General features: G+C 41.0%; 1 protein-coding gene across 5 annotated transcripts in view; it reads right to left on the bottom strand.

Moving 5' to 3' along the window:
- Positions 1–3,523: 3,523 nt before the first annotated feature.
- The window catches only part of ZDHHC9 (zDHHC palmitoyltransferase 9), a 76,762-nt gene continuing 62,660 nt past the window's right edge, over positions 3,524–17,625 (bottom strand). For all 5 annotated transcript variants that reach the window (XM_088028650.1, XM_088028651.1, XM_088028653.1 and 2 more), the window contains 6 exons: positions 12,413–12,550; positions 11,455–11,501; positions 10,588–10,692; positions 9,663–9,766; positions 8,954–9,050; positions 3,524–5,099 (listed from right to left, as the gene is read on the bottom strand). In XM_088028650.1, the coding sequence (XP_087884776.1) occupies positions 4,983–5,099; positions 8,954–9,050; positions 9,663–9,766; positions 10,588–10,692; positions 11,455–11,501; positions 12,413–12,550 (608 nt within the window). In that variant the 3' untranslated portion in view covers positions 3,524–4,982. The remainder of the gene's footprint in view (positions 5,100–8,953; positions 9,051–9,662; positions 9,767–10,587; positions 10,693–11,454; positions 11,502–12,412; positions 12,551–17,625) is intronic.

Raw genomic sequence — 17,625 nt, 5'->3', positions numbered from 1 at the left:
GAGCATGTGACTCGATCTCATGGTTGTGAGTTCGAGCCCCATGTTGGGGGTAGAAGACTAGAAGGAAATACACCAAAACATTAATAGTTATTATATCTTGGTGATGAGTTTATGGGTAATTTTTTAAAAATTATCTTACTTTCCCAATTTTCAACAATGAGCATGTGTTGCTTTTAAAATTAAAAAGCACATTAAGGGTGTGAGAGGAGAGGGATGTGTGTTTATTTTCTGAGTTTTCCAAATATTTAGAGGCAGAAAGGGACCTTTGATATAATATAGTGGTTCTCAACCCTATCAGCCCCAATCCTCCCTTGGTAGCTACAATATTTTGTGATGCGCCCTTTGCCATCCTGAAACGACTTTCATAGGTAATATAACCTGCTTATATACATAATTTCCAGAATAGTAATGTAATACACTAATTATAATATAAAGGATAAAAAAAGGAAGTTTGTTTATGAGAGAATATATATTTCAATATGCAAATGCCTGGGCAAGACTACACTAAAAGATATAATAAAGCACTCAGAGGCTTCCACTTACATATGCAGATCCACTGTGAATGCAATTGCTACAAAGAAAGACAAATACAGGTACGTTGCACTGGCAACTTAAAAATCCATGAATGACACTGCATTGGTGACTTGATTTGCGAAAGTCACAACTCTTGGTAAAGTTCTGAACCAAATAAAATACCATCTTCCCTCAATTTACACAGTTGTTGCTTTCCTGGAAATTCAGTGTATATATTGAAATTGTACAAACAGGGGCACCTGGGTGGCTCAGTCGGTTAAGCGTCCAACTCTTGATTTCAGCTCAGGTCATGATCTTAGGATAGTGAGATCCAGCCCCCAACTCAGCGGGGAGTCTGCTTGAGATTCTCTCCCTCTCCCTCTGCCCCTCCCCCTGCTCACTCTCTCTAATAAATAAATCTTCAAAAAAAATAAAATTGTAAAAACATATTTTGTACTGATTTGTAAAATAATTAGGCTAAGCTACTTACACTAGGTTTTCCCACTTACACTGATGTCCTATAGGATATTTGAAAATTTAGAGATACAGATTTCTAGTTCCCATTCCCACTTCATATTTATCCAAAACATGAAATTCATAATGACTCCCTTTTTTGTGAGTTGGGCTTGCATCCTTTAAAACTAATGACATTCACAGTTTTAGCCTTTGATACTATTTCTAAAACCTATTGCCTAAGAATAGCAAGTGATTCCTAGAATGTATTCTTTTTTTAAAAAGATTTATTTATTTATTTATTTGAAAGAGAGCACGCATGCAGGGGGCAGATAGAGGGAGAAAAAGAATCTCAAGCAGACCTCTTGCTGAGGGCATAGCCCAACCCGGGGCTTGATCCCACGACCCTGAGATCATGACCTAAGCCAAAACCAAGAGTCAGATGCCCAACCAACTGAGCCACCCAGGCATCCCTAGAATGTATTCTTAAAACTGACACAGATACTTTTGGAATTATTGAAAGCATTGCTCTTCTTTAGTAGCACCAAGCACAAGGACAAATTGTCAGTTTTTTGAAACCATTTACTGTGATCCCTTGGTGATTTTCCCTAGCCTGGTCCCATCCTCAGAAGTAAAATGAACAGAGCTGGAAGAAAAGGACTAACAGGGCTAGACCATGGGAGCGGGGGGGGGCAGGGGGCTAGGTTGCTAGGTTACCACTTGAGCCAATCTAAGCAGTCCCAGAGGAGTACCAGATACAGGACAGGTCCCTCTCCCTGCCCCACTAGGCTGAGGGCTCTCTCAAAGGAAGGGGGTCAAAAGGTGGGGGAGCGGTTGGTCACTCACACTAGGCACAAGTAAAGAAGTGAGGCAGAAGCACAAAGAAACAGACATCCCTGTATTTCTAAAACCATTCAAGTCTCCTTCATTAATTGGCTTCACCCCAAAAAGAAAGATTTCTTTATTAAGAAATACCAGAGAGTGAAAAACCTACCACACATACACATTTGTAGGTTCACACAAAAGTGCAGAGATTTACATATTAAACTGCATTTAAGTTAGAAAATAGAGTTAAAAACAAAATACTTTTTTCCCCAACAAGGTAAAGAGATTTGGTCAGTAGGAAAAGGGACCTTAGGGGTAAAGGCAGGAAGGGCAGGGCAGGAAGAATGGAATTTAGCTGCTATAGAATTAGAACCTACATCTACCACTGGGGAAAAAAATGCAAAGGGGGAGATGATGCTCTCTACTAGGGCAAAGAGGGCCCTGGAGCCAAATGGACATGAAAAAGTGGTCCCGAATAGCCAAATCCCACCACCCCACAGGGGTTTTGGATCCATGCCAGTCAGCCTGGCCTGGGGAAGTGGGGTGCATAGGAAACTTAAAGGTTGGAGAGGAAGGGGAGAGGTGGAAAGAATGTTAGCCATTGAAAAGAGTGAACAATTTAAGGCCTATTCCCCCGGGAAGGACCAATTCTTCAATCTCGTCTCTGATCTGTAACTCAGACTAGGGACAGTCCCAGCTGGTGCACAGTATGAATGGGACAGATCTTCAGGCCAAGGCCTTAAATACAGACGATTTATAAAGGAAAAGAAAGAGGACAGGGAGTATATGAAAAAAGCAGAAACTTTTAAAAAACTGATTTCACACTAGAGATAAGGGATTTCCAGGTTTACCCTTCATCTCAGAAAGAGAAAGCTTCTCTGACAGACGTCAGGGTCAGCAGAAGAGTGGTTGAGGTTAAGTTGAGTGAGGAGAGAAATCTGTCATAACCCAAGAGAAAAGATGGGCTGAGAGAGGGTAGGCTGAGAACTGACTAAAAAGGGGTTCATCTGAGTGTCAGGTTAACTGGAAAAACCTAGTAACTTCCAAACTCTCAAAGCTTGGCCTCATTTTGAACTAACTAAAATCTAACTACAAGGATAAACCTGAGAGATCCAGAAAAATGGGAAAGTAGAAGCAGATAGGAGAGGAATCTGAGTCGGTCAGAGCCAGTCTCCCCACTCCCCTTAAGGATTGCTACACTCAAACCCTGCTACAAGGAAAATAGGAAGACATATGGAAAAATCTGGAAGCAGCCAAATTTCATTAATTTTAATTAACTGGGAAGGGTGAGATAGGCATTGGTAAGGAGTCTTGACTTTAGACCATTTAAAAAGAAATATATGCCATCGCTTGTAAAAGATCACTAACAAAATATTTCCAAGAGGAGGCCCTGATGAGCCTGCTTTAATAACCAAGACTCATTTGCAATTAACAGCATCCCTCTGCATAAAAACAATATCCTAATAAAGAACATATTCTCCTAAGTAAATATAACCCCCTCCGACCCTCCCAATCTTGCTAACACTGTATATAGCCTTGAAAGTCCTTTTTCCATAGCCCAGAATAAGGTAAACTTCAGCCCAGAATGTGGTATAGATCAGTGGTGAGTTTGGGAGCTATCTCTCCAACTCAAGGGCCCCCTAGGAAATGGAAGTATGGGTAGTAACAAGCAATCCCTTCAACCCCCACCCCCACGCCCCCACACAAAGACATTCACAACCTCATGGTGGTTCTTGAAATGGAAGGGGGAAGGAGGAGGCAGGCAATTTGCATTAGACACAGTTTAATCACCTTCAAATAGATTAAAAGTTCTGGTTTACACTCCCCCCCCTCCCCATAAGTCATCCAGACAGGACCCTGGCTTAGAAAGAGAAAAACACAGGTGCTTTAGGAAATATAGCCACATATAATACATAAATCTTCTTCCCTGAAAGAGAGCAGGTCCTGAGCAGAGCTGACTGGGGGCCACGGCCCACCCCCAGGGTGAAGTGGCTCTGGGACTCTGCCGGTGGAAGTGCTGGAAGAGCGGGGCTTGGAGGAAGCCCCTGTGTGGTTACCAAGCCCGAGGTGGGCCAAGGCGTTGGAGTGGGTTTACCCGGGAGGGCAGCAGTGCTGGGCTTTCCCTCCTCACTCAGCCGAGGCCTAATGGAAGTACTGGTTATTCTTTTTTTTCTTTTTTGAGGGAACATAGAGGGAGAGGAGAGGAGAGGAGAGCCTCTCTGTGCCTTGGTTTCCCCATTTGTGCATTCAGGACCTCTACAGGCCTCACACAGGGAGTCTGAGGGGGTAGTGTTTAAGTGAGCACTCAGGCTTCCTCTGAGGAAAAGGAACCACCAGAGTGCAGACTTTTATTACTGCCATTCCTGCTCCTAGCGGGAGCAGGAGTCAAAAGGAAAACAAAAGGGGCTAATGAGAAAGGAGGAGAGATGAGACAAAGAGTGCAAGGGGCCATGCCGTTGGCATCTCATAAATTCTTACTAAGAATGGCACAGGAATTAAAAAGTCTCCAGACAGTCTACAAGAAATGTGAATTGTTATCTCTACGGTAATTACTTACATATATCTAACTGGAAAAGAGTGGGGCTTGGGTGTTAGAGAGTGGGCAGGGGACAAAGGAGAAGCTACATGAATAAATACAAGTGGAAGTTACCTGCCCCATTCCTGAAAGGATTTGCTGGCAATGTTGGCATTTTGTAGCCAGGAGAATCCTCCAAGGCCACTCTTCAATTCTGAAGGCCCCAAGAATCCAGTTAGGATTCCCTGGCTAGGGTTCTCTGTGACTGCCTCTGGACTCAGGACATGCAGCAGCTTGAGAGGATTTGAGCCAGTCTCAAGAACCATTAACCTCAGAATTGGACCAATAACCCCAAGCAGGAGAGCTGGGATCTGGAGGAAAGAGAAGGGAGTCCAAGAAGACTCCGTGGCTGAGGCCATGGAAAGCCAGTGCCGGGGCCCAAGAGACCCATTTGTCCAGTTACCAGAGGTGACTGACATCTTCTGTGACTGCCTTGAGTCCAGAAATTAAAAAAAGCTTGCAGCAAGAAAATGCCAGTGTGCAGTTGGGTGAATAAAGACCAAAGGAAAACAGTAAAAGGGACAGCTCACTTGCTCTCTGTCTCAGGTTTATCTTCTCCCCTTAAATCTCTCACAGCCCTAATTAAACACAAACAAAAGTCTCTTCCATAGATAGGCTACTTCTCAGCTTCAGTCACCTCCTGTGGTGGCTCTGGGGGCTCTGGGGGTGGCATCTCTTCAGGAGTGCTGGTGTCCTCCGGCATCTCGTTTGGGCTCAGATGTTCTGTTGGGGCCTGAGAAGGAAAACATATCAAATTCAATACAAAGCTCTCCCTTAAAATCCAAATGGAGATAATACATAGACATTGAACTCTTCTTCTGAACCCATCAACCATACTGATGCTACAGATAAGCAGCCACTGACACCACACTCAGAACCAAGACTGAACTACAGGCTTCTCAACAGAACGCAACTGAAGTGTGAGTTCTAGTCTTTACTGTTAAGGACAGATGTTTCCATTATTATTCACAATAATAATAAAATGGACCACAAATAATTACACAGAACCCCCACCTTCACAACAGAATGCTATAACATACTTGTCTAACAAGGCCTGACCTAGTGGTTCTCAATCTTTTTTTTTTTTTCTCTAACACACAGCTTACTAGAACAGTGATTCTAAGCCAAACAGGGTGGGGTGGCAAAATCTTCAGATGGTATATGTGGTTGGAAAATGCCCCAAGTGATTCTAAAACACTATCCTTCCCTACATTCAACTTAGCATCACTAACCTAGACTGTTATGATTTAAGATCAGATTCATCAGAAAAATGATATTCAAAATGATGATAATAATATATAAACAAGAATTTGCTTTACTTCAAAAAAAGAAAATTCAAAATTTAGGAAAGGCAAAGTAGAGAACAATTATCTACTTCACAGAAATCATTCACTTTTTTAAAAGTAGGATTCTATTTGAAAAGAAAGTTTAAATCTACTAAAAATCTATTAGAATAAACAAGTTCAGCAAGGTTTCAAGATACAAGATCAATATACAAAAATCAATTGAATTTCTATATACTCCCAATGTACAATCCAAAATTGTAATTGGGAAAATAATTTCATTTGCAATAATATCAAAAAGAATAAAATACTTACAAATAAATGTAACAAAAGTATAAAACTTATACTCCGGGGGCTCCTGGTTGGCTCAGTTGGAGAAGCATGTGACTCTTGATCTTGAGTCATGAGTCTGAGCCCCACGATGGGTGTAGAGATTACTTAAATAAGTAAAACTTAAAAAAAAAAAAACTTATACTAGGGGCGCCTGGGTTGTTCAGTTGGTTAAGTGTCTGACTCTTAATTTCAGCTCAGGTCACGATCTCAGGGTCATAAGATGAAGCCCTGCATTGGTACTGTGCTCAGCATAGAGTCTGCTTGAGATTCTCTCTCCCTCTTCCTCTGCCCCTCCCCCTGCTCGTGTGTGCAGGCTCTAAATAAATAAAATTAAAAAAAACTTATACTCAAAAAAAAACACTTATACTCTGAAAAATACATTAAAGAAGACCTAAACAAATGAAGACAGCCCATGTTAATGGTTCAGAAGATTTAATCTTGTTAGAAAGACAATACTCCAAAAATTGATCTATAGATTCAACGCAATCCCCATCAAAATTCCAGTTGGCTTCTTTGCAAACAGACAAGCTGATCCCAAGATGCATAGGGACATTCAAGGGACCCAGAACAGCCAAAACAACTGAAAAAATAAAGAATAAATTTGTACTACTCACACTTCCTAATTTCAAAACTTACTACAACACTACAATAACCAAGATGGTGTGATACTCAGAAGAATAGAGATACTGATCAATGAAATAAGATTGAGGGTCCAGAAACAAACTCTTTGTTTGTTTAAAATCAATTGATTATTTATTTATTTATTTATTTATTCATTGACAGAGGGAGATAGCGAGAGCAGGAACACAAGCAGGGGGAGTGGGAGAGAGAGAGGCAGGCTTCCTGCTGAGCAGGGAGCCCGATGTGGGGCTCGATCCCAGGACCCTGGGATCATGACCTGAGCCGAAGGCAGACGCTTAACCGACTGAGCCACCTAGATGCCCTACAGTCAACTGATTTTTGACAAGGGTGCCAAGACAGTTCAATGGGGAAAAAATAGTCTTTTCAACAAAGGGTACTGAGACAACTGGATATCCACATGCAAAAGAAAGAATTTGAACCCCCTACCTCACACCATATATACAAATTAGTTCAAAATGGATCAAAGATCTAAACATAAGAGCTAAAACTATAAAACTCTTAGAAAAAACAGAGGCATAAGTCTTCATGACCTTGGATTAGACAATGGTTTATAGATCTGACAACAAAAGCCCAAGAAACAAAAGAAAAAAATAGATACATTGGACTACACCAAAATTTGAACTTTTGTGCTTTAAAGGACACCATCAAGAAAGTGAAAAGACAACCCACAGAATGGGAGAAAATATTTACAAATCATATATCTGATAAGGGACTAAAACAGAGAATATATAAAGAATTCTTGGTACTCAACAATAAAAAAAAACCAAATTGCCCAATTTAAAAATAGATAAACTATCTGAATAGACACTTCTCCAAAGAAGATATACAAAAGGCCAATAAGCCCATGACAAGATGCTCAACATCATTAGGGAAATGCAAATTGTAACCATAATGAGATACCACTACATACCCACTAGGATGGCTAGAACCAAAATGTCAAATAATAATGACAAGTGTTGCCAAGAATGTGGAGAAACTGACACCCTCATACACTCCTGGTGGGGGATGTAGAAGGGTGCAGGTACTTTGGAAAACAGTCCACCAGGTACTCAAAAGGTTAAGCATAGAGTTATTATATGATCTAGTGATTTCACTCCTGGCTATACAGCCAAGACAAATGAATGCATATGTGTCTATGCAAGAACTTGCACAGGAAAGTTCATTGCTGCATTATTCATAATAACCAAAAAGTGCAAAGAACCCAAATGGCTATCAGTGGAGGAATATATACATAAAATGTGGTACTATCCATATAAGGGAATATTATTCGGCCATATAAAGGAATGAAGTACTGCTACATGAGACAACATGGATGAACCTTGAAAATATTATGTCAAATAACAGAAGCCAGTCATAAATGATCAAACATGATATGATTTCATTTATAAGGAAGGTACAGAAGAGGAAAATCTATAGCAAAAGAAAGTAGATTAACAGTTGCCTAAGGATGGGGTTGGGGGAACTAGGAGGCAAGAGACAGTGACTGCTGACGGGTGCAGGGGTTTGGTGAGGGATCATGAAAATGTTTTTAAAATTGATTGTTGTGATGATTGCACCGATTTGTGAATATACTACAAACCAGTGAGCCGTACATTTTAAATAGGGATTTTATAATGTGTGAATTATAGCTCAATAAAGCTATTATAAAAAGAAAGAAATGTCAAGGGGCGCCTGGGTGGCTCAGTTGGTTAAGCGTCTGCCTTCGGCTCAGGTCATGATCTCAGGGTCCTGGGATCGAGCCCCGCGTCAGGCTCCCTGCTTAGCAGGAAGTCTCCTTCTCCCTCTGCTCCTCCCCCTGTTCGTGTTCTCTCTCTCAAATAAATGAATAAAATCTTTAAAAAATGTCAAGTAGTAACTTTTTAGGAACATGCTTTGTAAAGTATATCCTGAGCAAGACAGCTGGGAGATTTTCCACAACATCTGCATATGCCAGGGAGGAAGCCCCCTTCCACCAAGGTAACCCCTCCATTAATTCTAACCCACTGTCCTGACCCCTATCTTTTCTCTGATAGCATTTCATGCTTCCCTCCTCAATGCACTTTTCATAACATTGAGCAATGGCCTGTTTTCTTGTCTCTCACTAGACAATGAGCTCCTTGAGAGCAGGGACATTGTTTGCCTTGTTCACCGGCATATCCCTAGCACCTAAGCACAGTGACTGTGCTTAATCTACCTCAAGGGCACAAAGATCTGAAGACAATGTCAGGGCAGAAGCAGAAACAGAGAAGCTGGAACGACTGGACATGAAATTGCCTAATTATATCTCAAAGGTGTAAATTTAGCCTACACCTTCTATCACTGACTCAGCCGTTACATCAGGAATACTTACTGGGCTCTGTGGCAAAAGGCTGCTACTGGTCTCTTGAGTACTGGGAGGTCGACTTCCACTTTCCTCCAGTGGCAAAATACCCCTTCGGTCCAGCACACTGAAAAAGAGAGGACTGTTAATAAAACATTTTGTATTCACCCCTCCACCCACCCACCCCCAGAACCTCACTGTGTGTACTAGAAAACATAAACCTGACCTTTAGCAGCCCAGTGTTTCCTAACACATGTCTCCTGTCTTCCATTCAGTTTTTTCTTCCACAGACCAGGGAACACCACATTAAGCAGGGACAAACAAATGAAATAAGAATGAAAGGTCATCCCTTCAAAACAACTAGCCTGTGGTCTGTGGTCTGTGTAGATATGGCACCGAGGGATAATCCCCAGGAAGACCCATTTGACCCCAAAAGGCCACATTTAGAAGAATGCATCAGGGGCATGTGGGGGGCTCAGGCAGTTGAGCATCCAACTCTTGATTTCGGCTCAGGTCATGATCTCAGGATCCTGGGATCAAGCCCCCACATCAGGCTCCCCGCTCAGTGGGGAATCTGCTTCAGGATTCTCTCTACCTCTCCTTCTACCCCTCTCCCACCCCGCTCTTGCTTTCTCTCTCCAATTAAAAAAAAAAAAAAAAGAATGCATCAGGCCAGGTAATAGGATCAGGTTGAATTGCTTGTCCCAAGAATCCCAGTATCTTCTAGTCCTCTGAGTACCTGGGGGGCAAGGGGCCACACAGCACTTCACAGCAGTTCTTCACAATGTTGCCATGGCTATAGGGATTCTGGACACGATTCTTCCCTGTCCATGAGCCTTTGATCTGCAAGATAAAAGCCAAGGCTTATAGTGAAAATTATGTTGCAGAAATACCTGCAGCATGGAAAGATGAAAAGTTCTGGAGATGGATAGTGGTGATGGTAGCACAACAATATGAATGTACTTCCTGCCACTGAATTCTACATTTAAACATAGCTAAGACGGTACATTTTATATTATGTATATTTTACCACAACAGGAAAAAAAGAAATACCTACATAGCCATGGAAAAATGTTCACAATCGAGTGAAAAATCAGAGGCTGAACAGTATGTATTATTTTCAATTAAAAATACAAAATATATATTCATCTAAACAAACATGGGAACAAGTCTGGAAGACTACAAATCATACCATTAACAAAGGTGAATTTAGATAAAAACTTAAAAAAAAAAAAAAACCATGGCGACATCCAGGAGGTAAAGTTACAGGGACTTATTTGCTATGTTTTACTCATCTGTATTTTCTGATTTTCTACAATGAGCATGGATTAATTGGTAAGTTTTAAAAAGCAGGGATTTATTCAGTGCAACTGCCCCTCTCCATTCCAGAGGCACTACCTAGCCTTTAAGGACCTATGAACAGCAGAAGACCTTGTACCCACTCAACCACTGAACCCCTTCTTTCCAATTCTCAATAGGCACTCAGCTCCAAACAAAGCAGTGTGCTTTCTCCTCCACGCACTGGATTTAACAATCTCCCAAACCAGGTTTCTGTCTGTCTCGACCTCCCAAGCCCTGGAGACTCAGTTCTCAAGCAGGTAATGAGAGAATAGGTTTTGGGGAGAGAAAGAATATGTGGTGAGGAAAAGGAAAATTTGACTCACGTCTTCATTGGTTGTCTGGTTGAGAGCCACGAGGAAAGTGTGAAATCCAGTCAGTCCCACGACGGACCAGAGTGTGAAGAAGCAAATGAGCACTTCTAGAACAGTGAGGTGATGCTAAGGAATGTTGAAGCTACACCCGGGGACTCAAGGCCTCAGCCCATACTCATGGTGCCAATCACACCATCTTTACCTCTCAGAACATATATCACAAATGGCCAAGTATCCATATATAACAACAGATGAATTCTAAACTTGCTGCATATATGAAAGGTAAAGGACTCCTCTTTATTCACTAGGAGTAGCTAACATTCCTGGTGTTTTTAAGTGTTTGTTTATTCATCATTAGTTCTTTGAAGAGAATGTTTAGAAGAGGGCCAAAGCTAAATAATGTTGGCCATCACTGCCAGTGGAAAATCCATCAAAAAATAAACCTTATAAATGAAAACTTGGTGGAAAAAACAGTACGTGACTTACAGAAATCCCATCTGAATCTCCTTTTCAGAAATGCAACTGTTGTACAAAATAAGCCTGAGCTGTAACAGAAAGGGAGGACTTTGGTCAAGCGACATAAGAGGTGTACTGAAATAAACATGGCCCACTAGAGGAGGCAGGGCTGAGCCCAGGATCAGGAGGACTTGTGAGGGAGGCAGTGGAGAAAGGGCTGAGGGAAAGACCTCCATTTAAGCCCTGGCCATCTTCCATTCTGGTTGCTACCATTAAGACTACATTTTTTTTTTTTTTTAATTTCAGATCTTGGCACTCTCTAACATCTAAAAAACGAGATGGTGGGAGAAATGCAGAGAGAACGCCTACTCGAAAGTAGTTTAAGAGGGAGTCACAGGGACATACTGCCAGGGGAGGATATGTTCCAGGAGTTTCTTTCAACGTCTCCAGGAAGCCAATTTTCAAGGATTCTGTTAAATTGGGAGGACAAGTAGAAAGAAAAATCAATGACTTTAGTAAAAAATGCACACTTATCCTAGTACCCACTCATTTTCTTCCCTCCCTATCCCTTGTTACAAGCTGGCAAGAGATTAGCCCTCACTCAGACAAGGGACTCTCACCTACAAGCTGGCAGTATCCTCACTGAAGAGTTTACATTTTCACTGCGGGACCTGGCACTGGACTACAGAGTCTGGCAGAAGCCAAGCTTCCTGCTCCCCTCCCTTTTCCCAAGCCCCCAACTATGGGCATGGATGGGGAATATTCATTCATAGATGAAAGAAATCAGAAATATCTAAGAAAAATCCTTTCTCCTCACCAATCCGTGTACTTCCTTTGTTCAAAATCCAGCTGAGAACTCATCTCTTGATCAAGAAGCCTCTTTTAACTCCACATCCCATCTGCCTTTAGGGTGATTTGGTGTGTGCGGCATACACGTGCACGTATGCATATGTACACATGTGGGTGTGTATTTTCTGTCTCCCAAAGTAGACCATGAGCTACTGAAAGGCATAGTATAATCCCCTTCTACCACCTGGCACAGAGCAGGTCTTATAAGGCAGAAGAAGAAAGTATGCAGAGCCAAAATACATCCTCAGTCTTTGGGATCACCTCAGAAATGCCCACTACTCTGGGTACAGACCAGTAATTAGAGCCTCAGTCTTCAGCAGAAGGCCAATGAAAAGGCCAACACACTCAGGAATAGGGATTGATGTGAGCTGAGGTTTGGAGCTCTGCTCGAGAGCAGAGTAGTATTCATTTCTTATTAGTCCTAGGGTGCCTTTGCAATGGTAAAGTCCCACCAAGAAACCCAACCACTCCCCTCAGCTCTCCTTAAGTCTTCTCCCACCCTTCACCAACAGACACTGCCCTGCATACTCACTGAGAGCCACATAGACGATGTTGAAGGCGAAGACATAGATCGTGAGGAGGGAGAGAGAGAGGATAAAGAGGTAGAAGTAACGGTAGTTCCTCTTTCCAACACAATTCCCCACCCAGGGGCAGTGATGGTCGAAGCGCTCTGTGGGAGAAAGAGAGTCCAGTGCCAAAGCCTCCAAAACAAAGCACAACATGCCATCGACATAGTACCTAATTTAAAGACCCCCAGGATCACTGCCGATTTCAATTATAAAAAAACACTGGTTTCTATTTTTCACTTTTTCACAATGTTTTCAGTCATCTCATTTGAGCCCCACAATCACCCTGGAAGTCAAGCAAAAGAAGATATTCTTGTCCTCACACTGCAGTTGAAGAAACTAAGGCACTGGGGGGTCAAGTGAGCTGCCTCACTGCCAGTTGACAACAGAGACTTTGCTTTTCCAAAGAAAAATCTTAGGTGGACTTACTAAGTTCTGGAAGAATAAGTGGGTGAAAAATAGCCAAGGAAATTTTGAAAAATGAGTAGTATGGTTTTTCTTAGCCTCTAGTTTTTTAAAAAAATGATAAAAACTACAGGGGCACCTGGGTGGCTCAGTCAGCTAAGTGTCTGACTCTTGATTTCCACTCAGGTCATAATCTCAGGGTTGTGAGATCCAGTCCTACATTGGGCTCTGAACTGGGCATGGAGCCTGCTTAAGATTCTCTCTCTCTCTCTCCCTCTGCCCCCCTTCTCTCTACCTCTCTAAAAAAATTAAAAAATCAATGTAAAAACAAAATATAACCATAAAATAATTATAAAGAATAGATGAGGGGCGCCTGGGTGGCACAGTCAGTTGGGTGTCTGACTCTTGGTTTTGGCTCAGGTCGTGATCTCAGGGTCGTGAGATCGAGCCTTGAGTCAGGTTCCGCACTCAGTGCGGAGTCTGCTTGAGATTCTCTCCCTCTGCCCCTCCTGCTCCTGCTCGCTCTTTCTATAATAAACAAATAAATAAGTCTTTTAAAAAAAAGAGTAGATGAACATTTACCCACTATATAGACAAGTATTTCCTAAGTAACCATAAAAGTAATGAAAGAAAACACAGATGTTAAAGAAAAATATATTTGACTCCATAAACCTTAATAGCTTAAATATGTTAAAAATACTATAAAAGAATATTAAACAGGAAAAAAACAGCAGAAATATATGTAAATTTTGTACCTTAGTATATGAGAAATCCTTATAAATCAATAACAAATTACAAATACTCCTTCAAGAAAGTAGTCAAAGGGAAAAAACAGTTAACAAATACCACATAAACATATATTTAAATGTTTTCAGATTCACTAATAATTCAGGGCAATACTAGTACAATATTTGCCTATCAAAATAAGAATATTAAAAAACAATATCCAGTACTGGTGAGAATAGCTTAAAATGGACACTAATATACTCTTTGTGGGAGTATAAATTGAGAGAGCCTTTCTGAAAAGCAATTTGGCGGTGTGTATCAACAGCCATAATAAGGCTCACACCCCTTTGGCAAAATAAATCCATTTTCAGTAATTTCTCATAAGGAGATAGAGATGTGCACAGAAATTTAAGTTCAGTAATTTTTTATTAGATTTTTTATTGTGATAAAATATATAACATGCAATTTGAATATTCATTTTAAGTGTACAATTTAGTGGCATGAATTACATTCACAATGTTGTGCAACCATCACCACTATCTATTTCCAAAAATTTTCACCACCTCCAAAGAGAAGCTCTGTACCCATTAAAGAGTAACTCTCCATTTTCCCCTTCCCCCAGACCCTGGTAACCTCTAATCTTTCTGTCTCTATGCCTATTCTAGATATTTCATACAAGTGGAATCATACAATATTTGACTTTTTCTGTCTGGCTTCTTTCACTTAGCATAATGTTTTCAAGATTCATCCACACTGTAGCATATATCAGCACTTCATTCCTCCTTATGGCTGAATAATATTCCATTGTACATATATACCATATTTTGTTTATCCATTCATCTGTTGATGGACGCTTGGGTTGTTTCCATCTTTTGGCTACTGTGAACAATACTGCCATGCACACTGACATACAAAAATGTTTGACTATTTTCAATTCTTTTTGGTATTGTTATGGACAGAATTGTGTCTCCCCCCACCAAATTTATACGTTGAAGCTCTAACCCCCAATGTGACTATATCTGGAGACAGGGTTTCTAAGGAGGTAACTAAGGTTAAATGAGATCATAAGGGTAGGGCCCAATCCCGTCAGACTGGTATCCTTATAGGAAGAAGATGATGATGAGACACCAGGAAAATGGAGAGTAACTCTTTAAGCAAACCTGCCATATAAAAACATTGGAAACTGTAGATTTACAGATATATTTTTACTGTATTTTATTTTTATTTTTTAAAGATTTTATTAATTTTAAAGAGAAAAAGAGTGGGGGGGTCCAAGGGAGAGGAAGAGAGAGAATCTCAAGCAGACTGCATGCTGAGCACAGAGCCCTACACAGAGCTTGACCTCACGATCCTGAGATCATGACCTGAGCCAAAATCAAGAGCTGGATGCTTAACTGACTGAGCCACAGGCACCCCTACTGTATTTTAAATCACACTTTTTCTGATAATATAATTAATACATGCTCATCGTAGAAAACTTGAAAAAAAGAAAAATGAAAGAAACAAAATCACTCATAATCCTACAACCTATAGATAATAAACTACAAGCATAAGCATCTTGGTGTGTTACCTTGCATATATATTTGCATGTATTTTTTCAAATGTGTAACTGAGATCACATTATAAATATAGCCTATCTCCTATTTTATTTCATTTAGCTTTCTGATTTGAGCTTTTCCCATAAGTCTATTGCATGAATGTCCCACAATTTATTTGACCACTTATCTACAGGTGGACAATTAGGTTTATCCAATTTTTCATCATTATAATAATCCTGAGGTAAATATTTCCATACCTAACTCTTTTACCACATCCCTGATTATTTTCTTAGGATAGATCCCTAGAAAGGGAATCACTGGCATCAAAGGGTATACATATTTTAAAGCTTTTATGAATCTCACCAGGTTGTCTTCCAAAAAGTTTGTTCCAATTTACACTCCTGTCAGGGTAGGACTAAGCATTATCAGGTTTTATTTGCTAATGTTCTAAATTTAAAAAGATTGTTTTAATTTTTATTTCTTTGATGTTTAGTAGGGATGATCCTTTTTCATGTTAACTAGTTAATTACATTTCCTGTTTTACGAACTGTCCATATTTCTACTGGAATGTTAATGCTTCTTTTTAAAAATCAGGGGTGCCTGGGTGGCTCAGTCATTAAGCGTCTGCCTTCAGCTCAGGTCATGATCCTGGAGTCCCTGGATTGAGCCCCACATGGGGCTCCCTGCTCTGCAGGAAGCCTGCTTCTCCCTCTCCCACTCCCCCTGCTTGTGTTCCCTCTTCGCTGTGTCTCTATCAAATAAATAAATAAAATCTTTAAAAACTCAAATTGCATGAGTTCTTTATATTTAAGAATATTAATAAGGAGAGGGAATTCTTTATGAAAACCTTCATATCAGCCCTTGAAATATCAAGTTTCCTAGCTAATTTAAAACAAGTTTTGGGGTGCCTGGGGTGGCTCAGTCGTTAAGCGTCTGCCTTTGGCCCAGGTCACGGTCCCAGGGTCCTGGGATTGAGCCCCACATCAGGCTCCCTGTTTAGCAGGAAGCCTGCTTCTCCCTCTCCCACTACCCCTGCTTGTGTTCCCTCTCTTGCTGTGTCTCTCTCTGTCAAATAAATAAATAAAATCTTTTAAAAAATAAATAAAATGAGTTTTAATTTATAAAAGTCCTATCTACATACAGATTTTTACCATATAAAGTAAGCTTTATCTTCCCAACATTTGCCTAAAGAATTGGCTAATAAGAAGAAAGCAATGTACTCAGTCAGGCATGTTCCACGGCATATACAAAGAGTGCTAGAAGTATGCTTGGGGAGCCTGGGTGGCTCAGTCAGTTAAGCGTCTGACTCTTGGTTTTGGCGCAGGTCATGATCTCAGGGTCCTGGGATCGAGTCCTGAACCCTGTGCTGGGCTCTGCGCTCAGTGCAGAGTCTGTTTATCCCTCTCCCCTGCCAACTCTGCTCCTCCCCCCATCCCTCTACCCTGCACGCATGTGTACTCGAGCTCTCTCTCTCAAATAAAAAAATTAAATCTTTAAAAAAAGAAGTATGCTTATTGGTAAAGTAAGGAGTTGCACATATATGCCTATCAAGAGACATATTTACTGCCTGTTTCTGATCTTTCCCAGGGTTCAGCACACACTAGGCAGTGATTACAACTAAGCCACATATATGCAGATAGAAGCACAGACCCATGTATTATGCACACCTGCCACCCTTGCAGCATCAGCAGAGAAAGATGAAATGACAGTTCTGGAATCAGACCTGCTCCAGTTTCATCTCATATTAATTACATGAACCTACACAAAGGTGCTTCACCTATTTCCTCATCTGTAAAAAGGGGATAATACCTATCGCATGGGGTTCTTATGAGTCTTTTTTTTTTAAAGATTCTATTTATTTATTTGACAGAGAGAGACACAGTGAGAGAGGGAACACAAGCAGAGGGAGTGGGAGAGGGAGAAGCAGGCTTCCCGCTGAGCAGGGAGCCCGATGCGGGGCTCGATCCCAGGACCCTGGGATCATGACCTGAGCCGAAGGCAGATGCTTAACAACTGAGCCACCCAGGCACCCCTCTTATGAGTCTTAAATGAGAGAAAGGGAAAGCACTTAGCACAGTGCCTGGGATATAGTAGGAACTCAATAAATTCTAGCAACTTTCTTCTTTGGTAACACTACTTCTTACATATCCCTTCCTTCCCCAATGCTGCCCTCCAGTGGACTAGAGTTCTCCTCCCCCTACATAAGGTGGGCTCTGCTTGAAACAAATCCAGATTTGAAAAACAGGTAAAGTTTACTTCCCCATTTACCAAAAAGGTTTTTTAAAATAAATTTTAGACTAGAGGACATTTAAATTATGATTTGATCTACTGCAGAAGTACAGTTGATCTACAGTTGTTCAGAAGCTTGTTTCCTATCTAAAGTTTCCTAACTAAATCTAGCTTATTTCCTATAGAAATCTATCTTCCCACCCCTACTGATTTTTCCCTAGAAAAATAACCCTGACCCTCTCCTTCAGCTCAGCCCTTCCCCCCAGACAGAGCCCCTTTGG

Source organism: Eumetopias jubatus, unplaced genomic scaffold (genome assembly GCF_037043125.1).
Source record: "Eumetopias jubatus isolate StellerSeaLion01/CBP00866 unplaced genomic scaffold, mEumJub1_p1.0 scaffold_11, whole genome shotgun sequence".
Taxonomy (NCBI): Eukaryota; Metazoa; Chordata; class Mammalia; order Carnivora; family Otariidae; genus Eumetopias; species Eumetopias jubatus.
The sequence above is the reverse complement of the archived record's forward strand: the minus strand, read 5'-3'. Positions and strand labels throughout refer to the sequence as shown.